The sequence below is a fragment of the Sceloporus occidentalis genome, unplaced genomic scaffold (assembly GCF_023333645.1).
Source record: "Sceloporus occidentalis isolate IW3139 unplaced genomic scaffold, rSceOcc1.0.p SCAF_4, whole genome shotgun sequence".
Taxonomy (NCBI): domain Eukaryota; kingdom Metazoa; phylum Chordata; class Lepidosauria; order Squamata; family Phrynosomatidae; genus Sceloporus; species Sceloporus occidentalis.
In genome coordinates, this window is record NW_028316984.1 from 46,212,080 (window position 1) to 46,235,819 (window position 23,740).

The 23,740-nt window shown below is 39.1% G+C and overlaps 1 protein-coding gene across 13 annotated transcripts in view; it reads left to right on the forward strand.

Annotated features, from left to right (window-relative positions):
• The window catches only part of WDSUB1 (WD repeat, sterile alpha motif and U-box domain containing 1), a 37,192-nt gene that overhangs the window by 12,753 nt on the left and 699 nt on the right, over positions 1-23,740 (forward strand). For 10 of the 13 annotated variants that reach the window (XM_089519945.1, XM_089519946.1, XM_089519940.1 and 7 more), the window contains 7 exons: positions 7,078-7,170; positions 8,889-8,982; positions 12,255-12,288; positions 13,937-13,977; positions 14,067-14,173; positions 15,680-15,859; positions 21,311-21,451. In XM_089519945.1, the coding sequence (XP_089376071.1) occupies positions 7,078-7,170; positions 8,889-8,982; positions 12,255-12,288; positions 13,937-13,977; positions 14,067-14,173; positions 15,680-15,859; positions 21,311-21,451 (690 nt within the window). Of the gene's footprint in view, positions 1-7,077; positions 7,171-8,888; positions 8,983-12,254; positions 12,289-13,936; positions 13,978-14,066; positions 14,174-15,679; positions 15,860-17,779; positions 17,995-20,247; positions 20,521-21,310; positions 21,452-23,740 lie in introns of those variants that run through there. The other 3 variants (XM_089519950.1, XM_089519951.1, XM_089519949.1) reach the window with 3 other exon arrangements.

Here is a 23,740-nt window from a genome sequence, read left to right on the forward strand (position 1 = left end):
ACTGATGAACATAGGGCAGTTTCCATTGTTTATATTGTTTTGGTAGAATATTATCCAGGGAGCAGGAAGAACGACTTCACTGTAGCTTCTTGTGGACTTCAAAGCTGGATCTGTGGGGCTTGGAAAACCTTTGGTTTCTGAAAAACAAGTCATGCCAGACTAATCTGATCTCTTTTTTTGATAAAATTACCATCTTGGTACTGTAGATGAAGAGAATGCTGTGGATATATAATATGTTGATTTCAGTAAGGCCTTTGACAAGGTTCCCCATGACACTCTTGTAAACAAGCTAGTAAAATGCGGGCTAGACAGTGCAACTGTTAAATGGATTTATAACCGGTTGACTGGCTGAACCCAAAGGGTGCTCAGCAATTGCGCCTCTTCATCCTGGAAAGAGGTGACCAGTGGGGTGCCACAAGGTTCTGTCCTGGGCACACTGCTATTCAACATCTTTATCAACGACTTAGATGAAAGCATAATGGGAATGCTTATCAAATTTGCAGATGACATCAAATTAGGAGGAGTATCTAATTGTCAGAGTGAGGACCAGAATCCTGGACAATCAATCAGTCAGCTTGTTTATTGAAACAACAGAACTTTATTGAAGGTTCCAAGATCAGCGATGTCACATCACCTAGCTTCTAAGCTGAGACTGACCCCTCCCAGCCAAAGCAATGCATAAGTTCCCCCCGAAGCCAAAGCACTCCACCCCTAGCAAAAGCCCGTGCAACAGGACCCCTCCTTCCCAGCACTAGTTCCCATCCTCCATCCCTATCCCCTGAGAAACAAAACTGCATTCCAAGTCTCTGCAGGCCAGGACACTAGATAACTCACACCTGGTCCAGCCTAGTACTCCCTATCACCATCCCTACAAGCTATGCGAAGCGCAACCCATCCCTCCAGCATCCACAGTTAGAATACATCTGGTAGAATACTACGGGATTCTAACACTAATACCCCAGAGGACAAGATCAAAATTCAAAATGACCTTAATAGATTAAAAAGCTGGGCCAAAAGTAACAAAATGTATTTCAACACAGAGAAATGTAAGGTATTGAACTTAGGGAGGGAAAAGAGATTCCACCTCAACATTAGAAAGAACTTCCTGACAATAAGGGCTGTTCGACAGTGGAACAGAATGGAGAGTGGTGGAGTCTCCTTTGGAGGTCTTTAAAGAGAGGCTGGATGGCCATCTGTCGGGGGTGCTTTGATTGAGAGTTTCTGCATGGCAGAGGATTGGACTTGATGGTCCTTGTGGTCTCTTCCAGTTCTATGATTCTATGAGAGGAAAGGTCCATTGCAACTACCAGTGAAATGCTGGATTGAGACTTTGCCTATTCTGTCTGTGACTCCTTTGATGTATGGTAAAAATACCTTCCCTTTGGGTGGCTGTTTGTCTTCACTCCTCTGGGTTTTCCTGGGCCTGACAGCCCTTCTGATGTCTGAGCTGGAATAACCATTAGCCTGTAGAGCGGGCAAAGTGGTGAGGAAACACAACCTGCAAATGTTTTACAAACTGACGAAGAAAATCCAGCAAATACTTCACTCAGCCAAGGACCAGAGAGACCCTCTCACAGCCGCAGGAGTTTACCACATACCATGCAGCTGCGGACAAGTCTACATAGGGACCACCAAACGCAGTGTACAAACCAGAATCAAGGAACGCAAGAGACACTGCAGACTGGGCCAGCCAGAAAAATCAGCAGTAGCAGAACATGCCACAAACCATCCTGGGCATAAAATACTGTTTGAAAACACTGAAATTCTGGACCATGCCAACCACTACCATGTCAGGATGCACAGGGAAGCCATTGAAATCCACAAACACCTGGACAATTTCAACAGAAAAGAGGAAACCCTTAAAGTAAACAAGGTCTGGCTACCAGTCCTGAAAGACAGCAAGATAAAGACTCAACAAATGCAAATGAGAACTCTCCCAGCAGACAATGAGCACTATCAAGCAGACATTAATCCTCTTGTGCAGACCCTCACACCCTGAGGCCTGCCATTAGCAGCAGAACAACACACATCAGCAAATCACTCCTGCCTTTCCAGGGCACACAATATATATAGCCAAGTCCTTTCCAGGCAAACATTCTCTGAAGATGCCAGCCACAGATGCTGGCGAAACGTCAGGAAGAAACTCTGCTAGAACATGGCCACATAGCCCGAAAAACCCACAAAAAACTAACTCCCATTTGTTCCAGTATGAACTTTAGGGGGGGCAAGTTCCTATGAAACAAATGTGAGCAAATGGCCAGATTCACCTGGACTGGAACTTCAGCAAGGAGCAAAGGAGTAAAGTCTGTGACCTGATTCAGATCAGCATCCCGTGACCAGAAAAGCTATGCATGTAATTACTAATTACAAGACTGACATCATGTCTAGTTTGGCCTCTGTAATCCGATCAGATTTTTTGAGCAACACACATCATGGTCAGTGATTAGATCACACCTCCTCTTCCTGTTTTGAGAGAAGAATGGAAACTGGTTTTACATGGTGATAGAATGAGTCAGACTACTCTCAGAGTGCCAGATCCAGCTGTTGCTTTATCCTGTCATGATCAAGTACTTTGCTATATGATATCATGGGTAAGCTATTTTACAGTGAAGTAATTCTCTAGACTGGATATTCTGTGCAATGATTTGTGGCTACAACATTTATTCCATAAAATCATTTTAACATTACATGTGTATGTATTTTATATTTTCCATTTTTATTTTAGCTGAGAATTCTTTTTCACTTATTCCATCAGAGATGATCTCTGACAGAGCTCCGTTTTCTGTTGGTACAGATGTTGATTTTTTAATTCAGCTATTTCTGTGACTTGTATACAACATTATAGTTTGTTGCCTTTGATTTTGACAGTGATGCACAAACTATAAATGCCCCCTCACTTTTCTTCTCTTTTGGGAAAACTACAAAAGATCTTATTTTTTCCCAACCTGCCAGTTACATCAACTCCTTCGCTGTGGTTGTTTACTAATTGACATCTTAGAACTGAATGTATTCTATAAATAACTTTTCTTCCCTTCATATCAGATGTTTTGTGGTTCCCTTGTAAAATGCTATTTTGTTTACTGTCAAATATTTTTAAATTTTTCAGTAGCAAAGAAGGAGTGGGTTGCAGCTGTATTCTAGAAGTAAAATCTGTAGAAATAAGACTATCACAGCAGTATTAGTACCAATAATAAAAAGGTTGCATAGTGTGTTCCAGTTTTTGCTATTTCTTAATTACCTATGGGGTGAAACTACTGTATATACTCAACTATAAATTGCTAAATTTACGCCCCAAAGTTGACTCCAAAATCCAGGGTTGAAATATATATGGGGCAATATGATAATACTGCTTATAAAACCCCTAAAAGAAGTCTCCACCCTCCTTCATTGCCAGAGATGTTTAAACAGCTACTGAGGCTTGGCTAGAGAGAGGGAGCAAGTGCCCACCTCACCATCTCATCCCCCCCCCCCCATATGTCTATCTGTCTGTCTTCTGACGAGGGTTGCTAAAACTGCAGTCTGACAACATCTTGGAGGCCACACAATTCCCACTCTTATTCTAAGATTTCTTTAAAAATAAACATTAATCTCTTTCTACTAAAGCTGCAGTTATTTGCCTCAGATCTGTACCCACTTATTTGCCTCAGATCTGTAGAACTTGTAGTACCTGCAGATATTCTATATTATCCTGTGGCTGGATCCTTGGAGACGTGAGGGCCACCACATGCATACTGGATCCTTGCCCTTCCTGGCTTCTGAAATCAGTTAGAGAGGGACTGGCCGATAGGGTAAAGGGAGTGCTGAATGCTTCACTGCAGCAAGGCAAATTTCCATCCTGCCTAAAGGAAGCTGTGGTGAAGCTGTTACTGAAAAAGACCTCTCTGGATCCCGCCATCCTTGATAACTACCGGCCAGTCTCTAATATTATCTAATATATTTTTAATTTTTTTAAAATAAAAATTAGATATATTATCTAATATATCTAATATTTTTAGATGGTAAGCTTGAGGGCAGGGAACCGTCTAATTAAAAACAATAATTGTAAACCACTCTGATAGCCTTTAGGGCTGAAGGGCGGTGTATAAGTACTCTAATAAAAATACTTGGGCAAGGTTCTGGAGTGAGTGGTGGCCTCCCAGCTCCAGGGGTGAAACGGATTATCTACATCCATTTCAATCTGGCTTCAGGCCTGGTTATGGCACAGAGGCAGCTTTGGTTGTCTTGGTGGATGCGCTTCGCAGGAAACTGGATGGGAAGTTTGCCCCTGTTGGTCCTGTTAGATCTCTCAGCAGCTTTCGATATCATCAACCATAGTATCCTTCTGAGCTGCCTTTCTGGGATGGGACTTGGGGGCACTGTTATGCAGTGGTTCCGGTCTTTCTCGGAGGGGCGGACCTAGAAGGTGGTGTTGGGGGACTCCTGTTTGATTCCTTGGCTGCTGGTTTGTGAGCTCCCACAGGGTTCTGTTTTGTCCCCCGTGTTGTTTAACATCTACATGAAACCGCTGGGAGAGGTCATCCAGAGTTTTGGGCTGCAGTATCATCAGTATGCGGATGACAGCCAACTCTATCTCTCCTTCCACCTGACTCCAAGGAAGCTGTCTGTGCTGAACCCAGTGTCTGCTTTCAGTAATGGACTAGATGAGGGGAAACAAATTGAAGCTTAATCCAGACAAGACAGAGGTGCTCCTGGTCAGTTGTAAGGCAGATCAGGGAATTGGGGCTGTGCCTGAGCTGGATGGGGTTACACTCCCCCTGAAATCTCAGGCTTGCATCTTGGGTATGCTGGACTCCCCACTCTGAGCCTGGATGCCCAGGTTTCAGCAGTGACGAGGAGTGTAATTGCACAATTAAAACTTGTGCGCCAGCTGTGCCCATTCCTTGAGATGTCAGATCTGGCTACAGTGACACATATTTCAGTTACATCCTATTTGGACTGTTGTAACCCACTCTGCGTGGGGCTGCCCTTGGAAACTGTTCGGAAACTTAAGCAGGTCCAAAATGCTGCAGCTAGAATGCTGACCGGAGCCAGTTACAGGGAACGTATAACTCCTGTATTGAAACAGCTTTACTGGCTACTGGTTTGTTTCTGGGCACAATTCAAAGTGCTGATCATGACCTATAAAGTCCAACATGTCTTAGGTCCAGACTATTTGACAGACTATGGCCTGTTACAGACTGCCAAAATAAAGCTGCTTCGGGTCTCTTTGGAGGTATGCTATTTAAATGATGCATGGGTCCTAAGAGTCCGGAGGTTGCGCCAAAGCCAGACTCCATTCCTAAGCACTGGAGTGCAGCTTTGGTGCAGCTTCCGGATTCTTAGGATGCATGCATCATTTAAATAGCATACCTCCAAAGAGACCCGAAGCAGCTTTATTTTGGCAGTCTGTAACAGGCCTGTATCTCCCCATACGAACCACCTAGAGCCCTAAGATCCTCAGGAGAAGGCTTTCTTTTGGTCCCATCACTATCCCAGGTTCACCTGGTGAGGACATGAGAGATAGCCTTCTCAGTGGAGCGCCCTTCCAGAAGAGACTAACTAGGCTTGCCCCCTCACTGGTGGCCTTTCGCTAGCAGGTGAAGACATTTTTATTTAAACAGGCCTTTTAAGATCTTGCAGGCTTGGTTTTATTGGGGGATGAGGGAGTTGGTTTTAGATTATTATTTTTTACTTTGTATGTTTTAAATTTTATATTTGTAATTTTTAATATTTTTTTCAATTTTAGTTGTATGAATTTAATTGTTGTTTTATTGTGTTTTATATGTGTTGTTTTATATGTGTTGTTTTATATGGGAGAAAGGCAGGATAAAAATAAAATAAAATAAAATAAATTTATAATAATAATAAACTTTTTATTTGTATACCGCCTTTCCTCCAGATCAAAGCGAGACAATATTCTCAGATTATAGTAGTGCTCAGTTGCTTTCGCCTGTATGCCTTTGAATTCCCAGAACCCATTAGAATTATGTACATGGATTTTTGAAACTGTGACTTCCTAAAGTCAGTGGGTCTTGTTTCTGAGTAAGTGTGATTAGCATCACCACTCACGTCTCATCTGAATGGTATTTTTGCTATATATATATATATATATATATATATATATATATATATGAGAATATGAGCACGTTTTAAGGGTGGAACATTTGAAGATATGACTAGTTGAGTTCTGTATAGATTGTATTCAGTTGTACTCAGGTGCCTTTGTCTTAGTTGGGGGAATCGCCTCTATTTCCCTAAACCACAGCATGACCCATAGACATTATATTTGGAAAAGCGGATTACAAATAAACCATATTATTATTATTTATTATTATTATTATCTGTAGCATTTTCAAGGTGGTAAAGAAACTACTGTGTAGAGAACGTGGCACAGAAATCTCCTTCCACCAGGCCAATTTCATGCATCTTTGGGCATGCCTGTGTTCCTTCCAGCCTTGTGGTGTCCTGTTTGAATGATGTAGGTCGATACCTCCTATCTGGGATTGGGTAGACTGGATGCCAGTCTGATGGTCCCAGTCCAATCTCCACTCAAAGCGGTATTGGCATGCATCAAAAAGACCTGTGGTTTGCTGTGGACTTTATAGGAAACACTGCAGCAACACCTGGCAGATATGATGGCCCTGTGCACCCCTTACAGTACCTTCCTCTGCTGTCACCTGTACTAAGATGACCCCTGTCATGGCCTCTGATGTGGAAAGGGGGCACCTAAAACAAGTGTAGCCAAGTGTCCCATTTCCACGTTTGAGGCTGCAACAGAGGTCTTCTCAGTAAAGGCGATGATGGAAGGGGTTTAGGGGCATGTGGCAATAGTGGGTCTATAGTGCTGTGTCAGCCAGGTGTGAAAACGTACCGGCTTGGGGACTGCTAGGTTCAGGACCCGGGTTAGGATAGCACTGGCTTGGCTATCCTGGCCCATCTGCTCAGTCTGTTTGTCTGGATCCAACCCATCCACTTGAATTGCATACAATTTGTCCATCTTATCAAATGCATAGATGCATTTTTTTTTTAAAAAAAAATCCTTATTTGCTGTGTTTCTCACACATTTCAATATTTGCCTTTTAAAAAAAACAACAACAGGTAATAAGGAAAATGTTAAATATTTCCAGATGGCATCTTCTGGTCAAGATAGCACAATTAAGATATGGCTTATTTCATTTACTGAAGACACTGGTATGTATTTTTAAAATTGTTGTTGTTGTTGTTGTTGTTGTTGTTATTATTATTATTATTATTATTATCCTATACTTTTTCTAGCCTTCACAATGTTTTGTTCATATTCTGTGCATACAGATTAAGGGTTACTAGCAAAGTAATAAACTTAGTACATCCTAGTGAACAATGAGGAATACAAAGAAAATCTATTTATGATATTTTAGCATAGGTATAACTCAGCCTTCTGCTGTAGTCATAGTTCTGAAGACAGTTTATAGCAATGTAAGACTACAAATTCATAAAAGTTACTGTAAAAACATGATAAAAGCAATACAATACCATAACAAAGGTTTTTTTTAAATAAAGCACAGGAAGGTACAGCAAGTAATAACAAGAGATCCGTCCTGAAGCAATGTATAAATGTCAAACTACATAAAATGACTTATTGACTGACATAATACTCATTGTTCATGACAGAGTGTCATTTTTGTTTCATACTCTATGTTAATAATCTAAGTCTAAAAATATAATTTCATATATTAAAAACAACAGATTTTTTCTCTTCCCCTTTTTTTCTGCTGCACTCATTTCATTTCTTCCAGTACCCTGAAATGCTATGTAAACCTTTGCATATTATTCATGTTTTAATCGCATAATTTAATTTTAATGCTGTAAAACTGCATGTGTTAATGCTTTGAAACATGAAGCAATGATCTTTTCCACAGTAAATTAGCATATAGTCATAGTGTTTCCTAGAATTGTATTTAGGGGACAGCCAAATTGTCCTAGTTAACCCTTTCATGATGGTCTCTTCTGCAACAACTTGCTCTGAAAATAAATGTACTTGAAAATTGAAGCAGTCTTCTGCAGTTTCATGCGTTCCAAATGTGCTTGACTACACTCCTTTCATCCACACCCATCATGGCCAGGACAATGGAAATGTAGTCCAACAGTTCTGAAGGTCACATAAGTGGGGAAACTTCTTCAATATATACTGAACTTTACTGTGCAAAACTGCTTGGATAGTAAAACCAAACAACAACAGAACCTCCTTATTTCAGTAATACTGTGCTGCTGAAAAATAAGGATAGGGAAAAGTCCATCTTTTGTATGATAAAGGCTTCAAAATTCTGGATGAAAATTACTTACACTTTGTCTTAGAGAACATCTCTCTTCTGCCTATGCCGCCGCCCAGATCAAGGATGTGCACATGTATTGTCAGCCATTAATTCCAGGGGATTTAAATAAAATAATATTTTTAAATGAGGAAACACAGTTTAGGCTGCTGTTAGCATTTTCCTTATAATTCAGGATTATGAGTACCATAGCAGAACTCACTTTGCCTCCTTGTTCACCTTGTGGCCTGTTTTGTAGGGCTGTCAGGAGTCGCTTTTGGATAAATTGGGAAAGAGAAGACTCTGTCATTGAAGCTGAATGAAAGACTGTCTTCCTATAATGTAGTGTCCCCTTCCTAGAGAGGAGATGCTTTGTTTACATTATTTACTGCTTTCTTGATATGAAGGTCACAATATATTTAAGGAACAGACATGGCCTGAACACAGAACATAGTCCTGCTAAATTATTTTTGAACTGACATTACTTTAATCAGCTTCTGTCAAAACAGGAAAAGTAAAGGAGGTTGTTCAGGTTTTTTATTTAGATGTGGAAAGCTTCTCATGTGATGAAAAACTTTTCATTAAATTAATTGAGTTTGTATCCACTCTTTATATATATAGGACTCGAACTGAAACTTAAGTGTGCATTAAGTGGACATACTGCCCCAGTTCTGGCTTGTGCTTTTTCCTATGATGGACAAACTTTAATCTCTGGGTAAGAATCCTTTCTTAATTTATGTCTTTCAATTTTACATTCAGTTTGGATCTTTTGCTTGATTTCTTAATTGCCTCATTATATAGTTATAATGTTATTCCTTTTGCTGTTGTGTGATTTCAAGTCATTTCTGACTTATGGTGACTCTAAGGTGAACCTATCACAGGGTTTTCTTGGTAGAATTTGTTCAGAGCGGGCTTTGCCCTTGCTTTCCTCTGAGGCTGAGAGAGTGTGACCTGGTGGATTTTCATGGCTGGGCAGGGATTTGACCCTGGTCTCCCAGTGTCCTAGTCCAACATTCAAACCACTACACCACGCTGGCTCTCTGGCTCCTCTACAGATATTTAAATTCATTCTAGTCTCTTTTTTTCCTTAACTGCATTATTTACTGCCATAAGCCATCAGAATTTAGTACATAACATATAAAATACTTATAAAAATAGTTTTATTTATGATGTGTAAATTGTGAAATGTTGTAATCACAAATATACTTTAGGAAGACAGTTAATTATAGCATATGCAATGCTCTAAGGACAAATCCATCTGAAAATAGGGAAACATCCCAGTTTCTGTGTAAGACATTTATATGAACTTCAAAAACCCAGTCGGATAGTTCCCTTACACTTATAAACTATCCATCTAAATCCCACTTCCTTTGAGTGATGGAGAGGGCCAACCCACATAGCATTGGTTATCCCTCTCACTGTCCAGAGAGAAGCAAGATTCACATGACCTTGTTAGACTTTTACTGAGGACCCAGTCTCTTCTCTTCAACTTCTTCTCTGGCATCATCCAGAACACGGCTAGCTGAATACCTCTCTGGTATTCAGAGAGGTACTATTTGGCTTACATATCTGCTATTCTTCTTAACTATTCTCCTCTTTTCTTTTTCTTTTTAAAAATTCTCTTTTGTCTGTCCTCTCTTATCCTCTGTGCTACAGAGTCCAACTAAGTGGGAAAAATACTGAGATAAATGAAAACAAAAGAAAAATAAGCAGTCTTTGTCAAATGAAAATTACATTTTACCATTGACTTTCACACAACTTGCTCTACTTGTGGTCAGTGAAGAGCCTGCCTGGGGGACCTTTGGATCGTTGCTCATTCTTAACTTAGGCGGGATACAGACCGCCCAAAAAGGGCGGTCTCCCGCCGCCCTGGTTTGCTATGCAAGGGAGCCGCAGTGGACAAACCGCGCGGCTTCCTCGCACAGCAAAAAGAACCCACAAAAAGCAGGTTCTTTCTGCAGCGCAGTTGTGATGCCACAAGGCGCCAATGGTGCACTTGCGGCATCACAAAGGCGCTGAGGCGTGCGGATGCTAGGCGTCCGTCACGTCAAAATGGCGGCGCCTGTATGTACAGGGCGCCGCCATTTTGACGCCCTTGTCACATGCGAGTGGCGAATCGCATCTAGAAGCACTACCCCTTGCACATAACAACGGCACCCTGTAGGGCCTGTCTGTGCAGCGCCTTAGTTTATTTATTTGTGTTAAGACCACCATATCTTGATCAGTTCAGGTCCCAGTGAAATCTGACCTCTGCATGCAGAGAGGGTCCAGATTCCATGCACTCATCTCTTTGCTTGGACGGAGCATTAATTTCAGTCCATCTCTACCCAATACCTAAGATCCACACTCAGCATGGAAGCAGATTGTCTTCTAACCTGATATCTCCACTAACCCAGAGAGCAGAATATGCAACAGACATCTCCTTCAGCCTAGATAGCAGAGTCTGTAACAAGAGGTCTTCAACCAAATCCACACTCAATTTTGAAGCCTGGATTTCAAGCATGTGTGTATCAGCTGTAAACTACAAACTGGTGTGCTTCTTAGGCACCATAAAATTAATGCAGTTTGACACTACTTTAACTGCCATAATAATAATAAATAAATTGTTCATTTATTAACCGCTTTTCCAACGATCAAAGCAGTGTACAGAAATTGTTAAAAACAGACAATAAGAACAGTAAAAACCACATCTTAAAAGCAGATAATTAAAATAGATTAAATGCAAGCAAAATTTAAAAACATCCAATGACATTGTTAAAATCAAAAATCATAGATACTATACATCGATAGGGGAATATATTCTTAAACGGAATTAGGAGGGAAGGCTTGAAGGAAGAGATGCGTTTTTAAAGCCTTCTTAAAGGCTTCCACTGATCCACTAAGACGGATCCCTTCAGGTAAGGCATTCCATAGAGAGGGCGCCACGGCCGAAAAGGCCCTTTGTTGAGTGGACGCCAACCTCACCTTAGGTTGGTTAAGAGACAGTTTTCCAGAAATTCTGAGTGTGTGGGGAGGATTATGAAGGGAGAGGCGTTCCCTCAAGTAACCCGGGCCCAAGCCATTTAGGGCTTTAAAGGTAATAACCAACACTTTGTACTGGGACCGGAAACGAATTGGCAGCCAGTGTAGAGATTTTAAAATAGGTGTTATATGATCAAATTGCATTGTGCCCGTAATTAGCCTGGCTGCTGCATTTTGGATCAGTTGAAGTTTCCGAACCTGATACAAAGGTAGCCCCATGTAGAGCGCATTGCAGAAATCCAAACGAGAGGTTACCAGTGCATGTACTACTTTTTCTAGGTCCCCTCGGTCCGGACAGGGACGCAGCTGTCGTATCAGCCGAAGCTGATAACAGGCACTCCTGGCCATCGCATCTATTTGAGATGATAAACATAGGGATGGATCCAGGAGTACTCCCAAACTACGTACTTTGTCCTTCAGGGAAAGTTTAATCCCATGCCCGGGCCAGGTGAACCTATCATGAGTACCTCTGTTTTCTCAGGATTCAATCTGAGTTTGTTTTTCCTCATCCAACCCATTACTGACCCCAGGCAGGCGTCCAGAGGAGAGATGCCATCCTTAGTCACTGTGTCAGTCGGAGACATGGAGAGATAGATCTGGGTGTCATCAGCGTACTGATAATACTGAGCTCATGGATCTGGATGATCTCTCAATGCTATGGAATTTTAGGATTTGTCGTTTTGTGAGACATTTACCCTTCTCTATCAGAGAGCTCTGGTGCCTAAACAAACTATAAATCCCATGATTCCATAGCACTGAGCCATTAGAATTAAAGTGATGTCAAACTGCATTATTTCTGCAGTGCCGATGTAGCCTTAATGTGAGAAGAGTGGTGTCCCCCAGGGCAGTGGTCAACATGTCCAAAGCCAAAAAGATTATTCTTCCTACTATTAGCAAAAGTGTTTAGGATGAGTTTGTTTTTTAATTTTCTTTTATATATCAATCATTTATTTTATTTCTTGTTAGGTCAGTGGATAAAACCGTAATGATTTTTGAAACTGTAAGTATTTAATAGTGTAAAAGAAATACATTACTGTGTAGCAACAACAGTGCATAAAAACTGGCTTAAACCATCATATCTCTGTACTGGTTTTCTTGCAACAAGAAATACCGTTGGCCCTTCACATTCACAGGGATTAGGGGAACAAGACCTCTGCGAATGTGGAATAACTCTCCCCCAGAGAAGCCAGTTAAAGGGATGTGTGGGCAGGGGAAGAGGAGCAGGCACTTTCTCCACCTTCCTGTCCCTTTAACTGGCTCCTTGCACCTTCCCAGCTGGGATAGCTGCCTTCCCCAGGCAGCTATCCCTCTGGGAAAGGTGTGGGAGGGAATCAATTCTCTTCCCCCTTTTCACGGTAGGATAGCTGCCTGGGGAAGACAGCTATCCCACCCGGAATGGTGTGGGGTTGGCACATGCACCCTTCCCGGCTTCTCCCTCCCTCCTGGGCTTTTTTCCTGAGGGTAAAAGCTTGGAAGAGAGGAGGAGAGTGTGGGCACGCAGCCATGACCTTGCAAATAATCAAAACTGCAAGTGTCAAAACTGCAAATGTTGAGGGCTGACTGTAGTTTTTATTCTTTAAACTAAACCATGGCATAACATAGGGATGAAACACACAGCCCAAAAGGGCTGCCCCAGGACTGTGCGGGGCATGTTCGTGTTGGGGCTGCAGCAACTGCATGCACCCGGCCCCAATTCAGGCTGCTGTCATGATCGCCACCTGACCCACGGATTTTTCCTCTCCTTTTTGGGCTGGTTTGGCATCAGCTGTTTGGAAAAGAGCCATGCCCAGGGCCAACTTCCGGCTGCATTCAGGGCATGCGTCATATGCACGCCCCAACCCCAACGTGGCCCGATGACCACTAGGGAATCCTGGGAATTGTAGTTGGTTGTGGCACCAGAACTCTGACAGAGAAGGCTAAATGTCTCATCAAACTACAGTTCCCAGAATTCCCTAGCATTGAGCCTGGGCAGTTAAAGTGGTCTCACACTGGATTATTTCTGCATGCTTTTTTGAACCTACCGTAGTCATTTGCAGAAGTACTTTTCTAGCACTTTGTAGAAAGACTAACAGATTTATTTTAAGAGCGAAATACAGTGTCTCCTGAAAACAGAATGTAAAGAAATAACTTTTTAAGAGGAAGAAATATATTTAAAATGTCTTACAATGCAGTGCAATGAGAGTATAAAATATATTTGTGAAGGGTAACATCTAGTGGCCAAGTATGCTAATCACAGGATTTTTGAATTGTTACCTAATGTAAAGATAACAGCATAATTCCAATCATGCTTCAGTTACTGCTTTATTTTTCAGTGTGGCACAATTCTTAAAAGTTTGTCATCAGAGAACAATGAATTACTAGGTGATATTCCAATATATTCCTTGATGAAATATGGCAGGTAGCACAGTTTTGTGAAGCAGTTTCACTTTATATTTACATGTTTACATTTTGGAATACTTTTCTGTCATTGCTAATGATTCAGATTCAACTGCTTTCGACAAACTGTGTTCCTTGGTTATAAAGTATTTCAAGTATATTCCTTACATTTGTACTTCTTGGATTAAAACCTTCAGTAGAAATTTAGATTACTGGTTGTACATGGCATTTCTGCTTTCCACAATAAATGTATTTTTTTTTATTGTTGACAGAACACTGGAAACATCCTGCATACTTTGACTCAGCATACAAGGTCTGTTTTTAGTGTATTTTTTTCACACTATTAGTCAAAAAGATTATTTAACATACCATGTGCATCTACCATATTGCTTTTATTTCTAGGTATGTTACAAGCTGTGCCTTTGCACCAGATAAGCCATTATTTGCTACAGGTTCAATGGATAAGTGTGTGAAAATCTGGCAGTTTGAACCAAAACAGCTTTTTATAGGTTAGTATGGGAATTATGCTTTAACAGTTTTGCAATTCCATTTATTAAGCTGGTTTGAAATAAATGTGAAACTGCTATATGTGAAGCTATATCAACTCAGACAATTGGTTCTCACTGTTGCCTTATCTGAGTGGGACTGGCTTCCCAAACCCTCAGGCAAAGTATAATTATCATTATTCATTTATTTATATCCCACCTACCTCTCAGTGAGACTCAAGGAGGCTAACAACATATTTAAAAACAATACTATGCAAAAACTTCAGTATAAGGATAAATATAAAAATTAACCAAGCAATTAAACAATTTATAAAATTATTATTATTATTATTATTATTATTATATTCATTAATAATAGTTTCGATTATTATTATTGGTGGTGGTAGCAGTGGTATTTATATCCTGCCTTTTCCCCAAATTGGGATACAAAGCAGCTTACAAATTAAAAAAATAATGCAGTTAAGATATACAAAAGTGAACATTAACATAGAATTACTGTATATACTCATGGATAAGTCTAGAAATTTAGGTTAAAAATTGACCCAAAAAACTGAGTCGACTTATCCATTGGTCAATGTAAGTACTGTATGTTAACGAGCATATATATATATATATATATATATATATATATATATGGTGAAAAGCAAGAGTTTAATCTGCCCTGGAAGCACTGACCACCTTCAACTCTCTCATCTATCCAGCCTTTAGTTTGCACAAACAGTTATGCCCGCAGGAATCTTGTAAGTTCTTTGGCATTATTTTCCTTTACTTCATCCTTTAAATCCTTCATTACATGCCCCTAAGTTTTACCCTCGACTTATTCATGGGTCATATCAAAATCCATAATTTTGCCCCCAAAACTTGCCCTCGACTTATATATGAGGTCGACTAATAGTCAAGTATATACGGTACACTAGTATAGTATTAAAACACATAACTGATCCTATGATCCTGAAAAGGAATTTAGACAGCTGAAATGTACTTGAACTTTAATATAGCTTTGAGTGGTTAAAAAAGAAAAAAGAAAAATGCAGAGACACAATAAATATATCTTGCATTTAGCTTCAAGATGAATTTACATCTTTTTTAAACAATATGATCTTCTATTAAAGGAGGAAAATAAGATCCAGCAGAGGTTTCCGTGCTGGAAAGAAGAAAGAAAGGAAAAGGGGAAAGGGAAAGACTGTCAGTTTTGATCAAACCATCAGTGCCACATCTCATGCTTCTGAAATAGTCTGTCAACCAGGTTTTTTGGGAGCAGATGACATTTCATAAGAAAGGAGGAATCAGCAAAATTGCCACCTTATCTCCTTCTTCTAGCAGAAGCAGAACTATACTGAGTGGCAATCTGGATAGACTCCATTAAAAACAAGTCATAATTGAAACAACATATGCCTTTACTTAAGTGCAGAATGTGTCAAAATTTTGTGTCAATGGTCAAAATTCCTGGCAATACTTCAGTTGCTTTATCTCAGATATGTACTTTTTTTCCTTTTAATCTTCTCTCAGGAAGTGCATTAATAGAGGAACCAAAGATAGCTGTTGATAATTGGTCTGAAGAAGATGTTTCAGCTTGGTTGTGCAGACATGACTTACAAGATCTAGTTGAGATTTTCAAAAGGAACAACATTGATGGTAAAGAATTGCTGAGTCTTACAAAGGAAGGCTTGACTGATGATTTAAAAATAGGTAAATCAATTTTTAAAAAATAAGCCTTACATGATCATTCTTGTTTGTTTATTTGATATGTTCTATCATATGCTGAATATGAGCTTTACAAAGAATTGACCTGTATTTTTTATGCTTGGTTGGAAAATATGCTAATCAGTTAGAATTATATTTATATACTATATATACTCATATATAACTCTAGAAATGTAGATCAAAATATTGACCCAAAAAACCTAAGCTGACTCATTCATGGGTCCATGTAAGTACTGTACTTTAATTCTCATTTAAAAAAAAACGTTCCCTGGTAAAAGGCAAAAGTGTCATCTGCCCTGGAATCACTGAACCCCCCTGTATTTTCTTAATCCGTCCAGCCTTTAGTATGAGCACAAACAATTATGCCTGCTGGAATTTTCTAAGTTCTTTAGTAGTGTTTTCCTTTGCTTCGTCCTTTACATCCTTTGTTAGATGCCCCTAAGTTTTACCTCGACTTATCCATGGGTCATATCAAAATCCATAATTTTGGTTGCAAAAGGACAGGTTGCTTACTGTAACTGTAGTTCTTTGAGTGGCCATCTGCGAATTCACACAAATGGGTTTTTGCTGAGTTGTACTGGCCAGGTGCAGATAAAACCCATTTGTCTGATTTGCAGAGAGCACAAAGAAGAACCTGCCCTCGACTTATACATGAGGTCAACTTATAGTCTAGTATATACGATATGTGTGGATTAGTGCGCATGCACATGCAGCCTTCCAGTATATCATGGCTGTGGGCCTTGGGACCAAAAAGGTTATGCATGCCTGCTATAGATCTGTAGTGCCTCTGTCTTTTAAAATAGCAGAGTTTCCTGGTTCTTCAGTTGACACACCTACCATCCCCTGATTTTAGTTCTCTTGAACAAGGCATAGTTGCACATAAGGACTGAAATGTGTACATAAAAGGAAGCAAGAATGAGGACCATATGCTATCTAAAGTAGATTTTCTGGATCAGTGGGTCCTCAGATGCTGCTGGATTACAGTTCCAGACTCCATCATCATTGACCTTGCTGGCTGGGTCTTTCAGGAGCTGATGTCCAGTAACTTCTGGAAGCCCAAGAGGGGAACCACTGATCTAGACTATGGTAATAGAAATTAAATTTGAATTAGGGCTGTGCTTAAAGCCAGGTATGTTCCATCATCTTCAGAAGCTCCTTCCTCCCAACCAGAGATAGTTTTAACCAGAAATGGCATGTTGAATAGAGCTGTTTTGTGAACCAAATATGTTAGAAAAAGAGTAAGCTTGTCTGGAGAATTAAGAGAAGTTCCTGTTTATGGGGGTTGGGGGAGATACTTTTGTGAAAACACTTTGACATATTATATTTTAAAATGCCACTCTACACATTACCTGAATTTGCTGCAGACCCTGGACTTACAAGAGTGAGATACAACTGATCATACATATTTATTTGTCTTTGTAGGCATGGTTTGTCCTGCTGACATTTTACATTTTTAGATAAATAGTGTAAAATATAATTATGGAGTTACCCTTAGAACCGAAAAGGAACATTCTCCAGAATTATGGCTGTGGGTTTCATCTTTCTGTGTGGCATATTGTTGGGTTAATTTACGGTATTTATGTAACCTGTGTTGTACTAGGTATCTCTTATTTAACAGCTGTTCTGGGCTGTCCACTCTAATGTATGTGATGTGAATACAGTTGTGCATGGAAGATGGGAATGGACTTGCATGATTTCAAATTGTTTCAGTTCTATAATGCTTTGGTGTTTGGGTGGTGTCATAAGTTATTAGATCATTCTAGCACACTATTTTCTCTTCAGTGTAATTAAGTTAATATAAATGTCTATGTATTGCCTTTTGGTTGTTTCTCTGATTTTTTTATTCTGCCTAGTGGTGCTAGTGCTGCTCTATTGAATACCAATTGATAAATGATCTCATTACAGGCTTTAGAGTTCACAGTTACTCCTTACCGTTCTGTTCAAACATTGGAACCCATAAACAATGTTTATAGTTTGTCAGACATTTTAAAAAAAGGAAATGAAAGAAAGAAAGAAAGAAAAAGAAAGAAAGGGAGAAGAAAGTGCTTATGTATGCATGCCTGTGAAATTCAAGGAAGACAAAGTTGCCAAGTTTATCAGCTGAGACTAATCAGATAATGCTGATGGTAAGCTTATATGAAAATTGAAAGCAGTGGGACCAAAGATACAGTCCCTAGATGAGCTGACCTCCAGTGCACACACTAGCACTCTGTGAAAAAAACAACATAACAACTTGTTGCCTGACTACTGGGACTTTTAATGACACCACTGAGAACTAATTATGAGCTACAAATAAGAAAATAAAAGAAGATTTGGCAGAGCTTGTCATAATGAGACAGGTTATGTGATGTAGTGGGTAAACAAAATCTAAAATATTTTACTTAGCATAATGTACTCTCTTCTATTAATTCTTACAAAAAGTAATGAAATAGAAACATATCAGGCAGTCTTTTAGTTGGATGGGCCTGTTTTTCTCTTAGTGCAAAATTATTACCGATATGAGGCCCTTATTTATATAAGTATTTTTAAATTTTTGTCTTGATGACTTGTATTAAATTTGGGTGCTTAATTTAAAACTGAACATAGTTGTGCCAAGTCACTTTATCATGACTCTAAGACCCACTGCCATACGTACCCCTGAGTTCTCCCAGTGACAAGATGTGGGTTATAGAGAACTAAAAGCTAAAGTACAAGTTATTCTGCCTGTCTAAAAAACTCTGTACCATATAGGTTTAGAGAACATGGTGATGTGCACTCTTTACTACCCCTGGCAAATTCACATACAACATATGAATGAATTAAAGTGGAAAGAGACAGAAATATTCATATGGACGATTGTATTTATTTAGGATTCTTCCTTACTTGGCTTAATTTTTATTTGGGATTCCCATTAAACCTCAAGTGAAGTATAAACCCAAGAAATAAATGCAAGAGGATGGAATTTATTTGGTTTTGGAGAATGTGGAATGTTGGATTGTTTTACTGGAAATTATTGAAAATTTTGAAGTAACAAATTTAAAGTATTGAATAAAAATGTATTTGAATCATAGTGAAAGTGGGGAGAGCTTAATGATGGAATAAAGTAACTAAAGGGTGTTAGTGTCTATTAGGATAAAAAGAAAATCATTAATAATATTAGATTTTTGTTATATGAGTAAAACATATAGAGGTAATCTAATATAATTGACTTTTTGAAAAAGAGTGGGACAGTTTGAGGATTGTTCGTTTATTAATTAACATGAATTATTTGCATAGATAGATAAGGTATAATTAATAATTAGAAGTAGGAGGGATGGGAATTAGAGTTGAATTACACCAACAGTGAAGATATATAGAAGTCATCTTTTTCTTTGTTATTCTGTTAGCTGCTACATTTCTTAAGAAATGTGTATTTTTATCTTTTGTAGTTTGTAGTTTTGTTGCAGTTATTTTGTTGCTGTTATTTGAATTATTCAATTCTTATTTTATGTAGTTTTTATTCAATAATAATATTTTTTTTAAAAAAGATGAACGAGGAGTTGGGTAGATTAATTAATTTAGCTTCTGCTAGATGCTCAAGAGATATCAGATTGCACCATTTCTTATTTGTTGTTTGGGGTTCACATGCTGAATATATGGACTTCATGCACTAGAAAATGAGTTTCTTGGGTTTTTTGCTAACAGCATGCCAGCATTTGGATGTCATACTTTACAAGCATTTTTATGTGCTGCACATTGTTTTTCTCTTACTGCCTGTCTGAGATTAAACATGCCTAAGTCAATGGCAGTGGTGGTGAACCTTTTAGAGACTGAATGCCCAAACTCAGTGGCATTCCCACACTGGGTATCACCCAGTGCTGGGGGGGGGTGGCTTCTGGGGTGGCTTCTTCCAGCTTTCCAGGGTGGGAGGGGTGAAGGAAAGAAGGGCTCTGTTTCTCCACCCCTCCGATCCTGGAAATGCTGGGGGGAAGCCTTTCCAGGGTGGAAGGGGTGGAGAAAAGGAGGCCTCCTTTCCTTCAACCCTCTTACCCTGGAAAGATTTTCCACTGGCATTTCCAGGATGGTAGAGGTGGAGAAACAGAACACTTCTTCTCCCTCACTCCTCCTGACCTCTGCCATGACAGGGGCTACTGCGCATATACCTTCAGAGAGGTCTTTGCGTGCACGCATGCACAGATTCACCACCATGGGCCTATGGAAATCACACAGAACTCTTAGTATCCTTTCAAAAATATACATTTTCCCAATTTTCAGTTGTGTTTTTTGTTTTGTTGTGTCTTTAAAAAAAAAATAAGTGAGTGCCCTTGAAGTTTGTGGACTATGGGAGTGCAAGTCATGGACTTCTCTTTTCACTGTTGTCTGGTAATTGCTTGGTTCTTCTCCTCATATGTTAGTTTTCTCCCAGAGGCTTTTAATTGAAGAGAAGGTGAACAGCAGGTGGTTCACGTGGCATTTCATTAGGCTGTTTGATTGTTTTTGACACCTCTTTGGAAGAATATACTTCATTACCATGCAAATAGAACTAGCCTCTCTTCCAAAGCTAATTGCCATATAACAACATTAGCAACATTTAAATTAGGACGGCAGAGTGCATCAAAACAAAGTAAGGTATTTTTGCTTTCATTCATATTCAATTCTGTTACACAGTAGGATTAATGAAATGTATATAAATACATCCCATTCACCAAAATCCTTCTACCCCTCTCATTTATTATGTTTTTTTGTAAAATATCAGCAGAATATTCGGTACTGAACAAACATTGAGCACATTCGCATTTTTTTATGCATGGAAGTCTATCAAACAAATCAGGAATTATTAGTATTGCTACAAGACATAAGTAGTTGATTCAATTAAGTTCAGTTACTTAGCCATGTTCTAAAGGAGAATTCGGCTTAGGTTGCATGAATTTTTTTCATTATGATAAATATAAATCAAGATTATCTAATTTGGTCAGATTTGGATACAGTTTTTATTTTCCTTCAGAAAAAGTGACTCCTGGGGTGTGATTTTGACCAGTTTGACGTTATTGGCTGAGAATGTCAAATTGGTTATGCTGCTGCAGTAGTTACATTCATTTTGGCAGTGTTAGTTGAGAAGCATAGTACTTTCCAGTCTATGTGCTTTCTGCAAACAGTTGTCTTTCAGATATTGAAGCTTAAATTATTCCCTCAGTTTGGATTTGTGTACACAGGGAGAAATTCACATAAAAGGAAGCACTTCTTGCTTGCACCACATCCTCCAGCTTCTTTTAAAAAAATCTGCTTTCACCTTTAAGAGTCATTTCACATTCATGTTGTATGAATAGGACATGAACCCTGCATATCATTTTTGATGGAGTGATGGATATTTATCAGTGATATAGAAAAAGGAGAAATTTCTGTATTTGACTGAATTGGTTTGAATTATTTTCAAGTTTGTTCTGGTCTGATATAGCTAATATGTAAATTCCTTTCCAGAGTCCCTAGGTCTTCGCAGTAAAGTATTGCGTAACATCGAGAAGCTGAGAAATGAGATGGAGTCAGCCTGTCTGGGAATACCTGATGAATTCCTGTGCCCCATAACAAGAGAGCTTATGAAAGAGCCAGTCATTGCTGCAGGTAGGCTATCCTTCTCTCTTCAATATCTAAGAGCAAAATAAAGCCTCATCTGTTAATGAAGATGTATATTTAGAATGGGGTAGACAACTGTGGAAGAATAGGGGCCCACTCGGGGGCAGTTTATGGGGATACTGACCTAAGCTGGTTGCGGGAAGTTGTAAGAACTGTTTTACTCCACCTTATACGACCAGAGGTGCTTTCCACTAAGCCAAAGCCATAATTGGTTATACCCTATTATAAATCACTTAGTATTATTTTGAAAACCAGGGATGAAAAGCATGTAGCATCCAAATAAATGTCCATTTATCTCCAAATAAAAATGTTCAAGCTTCTGCAGAAAGCATATGACTTATATGTTAAGTAAAAAATGTATTTTAGAAAAATTGTCCAGGCAATCATTATTTTTAGCAGTTCTGAATAAGTGCCTACTAAAATGCAGATTGTCAACTACAATTTATTGCCATATCACTGTTTTGTGTGCTTGTGTTTTATATAAGAAAGACATGTCATCACAAGGGACCTTACATAACACCTGTGATGATTCCTCTGATAGATTTGCAATGCACTTTGGTGAAAAAATCTTAAAGCCACTATTAAAATGAGCCAGCTTGGTGTAGTGACTTGAGTGTTGGACTATGACTCTGTAGACCAGGGTTCGAATCCCAGCTGAGCCATGAAGTCCACTGTATGACCTTGGGCATGTCACATGCTCTCAACCTCAGAGGAAGGCAATGGTAAACTAATTTCGCCAAGAAAACCCCATGATAGGTTTGCCTTAGGGTTGCCATAAATCAACAACAATTAAAATCATAGAATAGATATGCTGAGAATCACTTGAGTAAACACTTGGAAAAGTATGGTTGGCAATGTGTTTATCCACAGAAAACAGTGACCTTTTTCATCAGTCAAAGGTGTTAAAATCATACAGGAATGAAAAAATGATGTTAGTCACAGGTCTGCATTTTGTTAAGATGTTGTTGTACTCAGTTCAGATGGTATGAAGGGGTAATAATGCAGGCAGGCTCCTCCTCTTCCTGGTTATGTGGGTACTCAAGAGATTCTTAAAGTCCATGAAATAAAATTTAAATTTCATTAGCAAGACAAAAAGCTACTCCCTTTGAGATCCAGTTTGTCTCCATCCTTTTGTGAAGCTACAAGCCCCTTTGTTTGCCAACAGGGCTTTCCCTAGATATGTTTGTTTGTAGATGTCCATATGCAAATAGAAACTCCCTATTCAATGGAGTTTCCAGTCAAATTTTACCAATAGTAGAGTCAGTAGAGGGAAGGCTTAGCAAATCCACACTTTGCAAGGTGTGTCTTTGATAAATGCTTGTAAACACTTGTATCATCCACATAAATACACATCATTGGTCAAACAACTATCATAGTTCGGTTTGGTGTATGCACAGTTGCAAATCCAAGTTTGCTTTGGCCTCAAAAGAGGCAGCTCTGGGAGAAGTAGTGCGCACATGAGTCATCTATTGGATATTCACAAGCAGATAGGAAATAGATAAAGCAGCTGCATATGTTCATATGACAAAATCCATCAAACTAGGGTGGGGTGTTGCACTGCAGTGCTTCTCCAAAATTTCAGGTACCAGTGATTCTCAGCTCTGTTGCATAAAATCCCTTACCTGAGACCAGTGGTTAAACCTTTCTATAGGTTGGACATACATAATGTCCTTTCTGGATTATCTACTTTTCTATTGCAGACATTACATTTAGAGTTGCTCTTAAAAAGTGAGAAAATTGTTGTATGTTCTTTTCTTCAGTGGCTTATTTATTTGACATCACTGAGACAGAAACTTTGGTGAATCTATTGATTGTAACATCCAACAAATACAGAAAGTAGTTTGTGGAGTAGCCCATGCTAGGTTTTTTTTAAAAGAAAAAAAGATAAATGGTTTCTGCTAAATCTTTGCATGAGTACTTCCTGATTGTCCAACCCGCTTGAAATATGCTACACAAGCAAAGTACTCATTCTTCACTTGATGTTTGATAGTCATCTGAACACTGTTTAGTCCCAAGTAGGGTGCACACACACTCTGTTAGTAGGATTTACTTACTTATTGGTGGAGCAGCAGATTCAGTGGGTCTAGGGTTCAAGCCAACATTTATTTAGCAGAAAAGTCAACTCAGTTAATATCTTGGAGCTGAAATACAGATAAAAAGGTGCTCATAGGTTCCCAAGTGGTTGTCATTTCTGTAATTTGTGTTTTTTTAAAAAAATATTTTTCTCTGTTGTATTAAGCTTACAATCTGAATGTGAAGCTTTTCATTTTGTTCTGT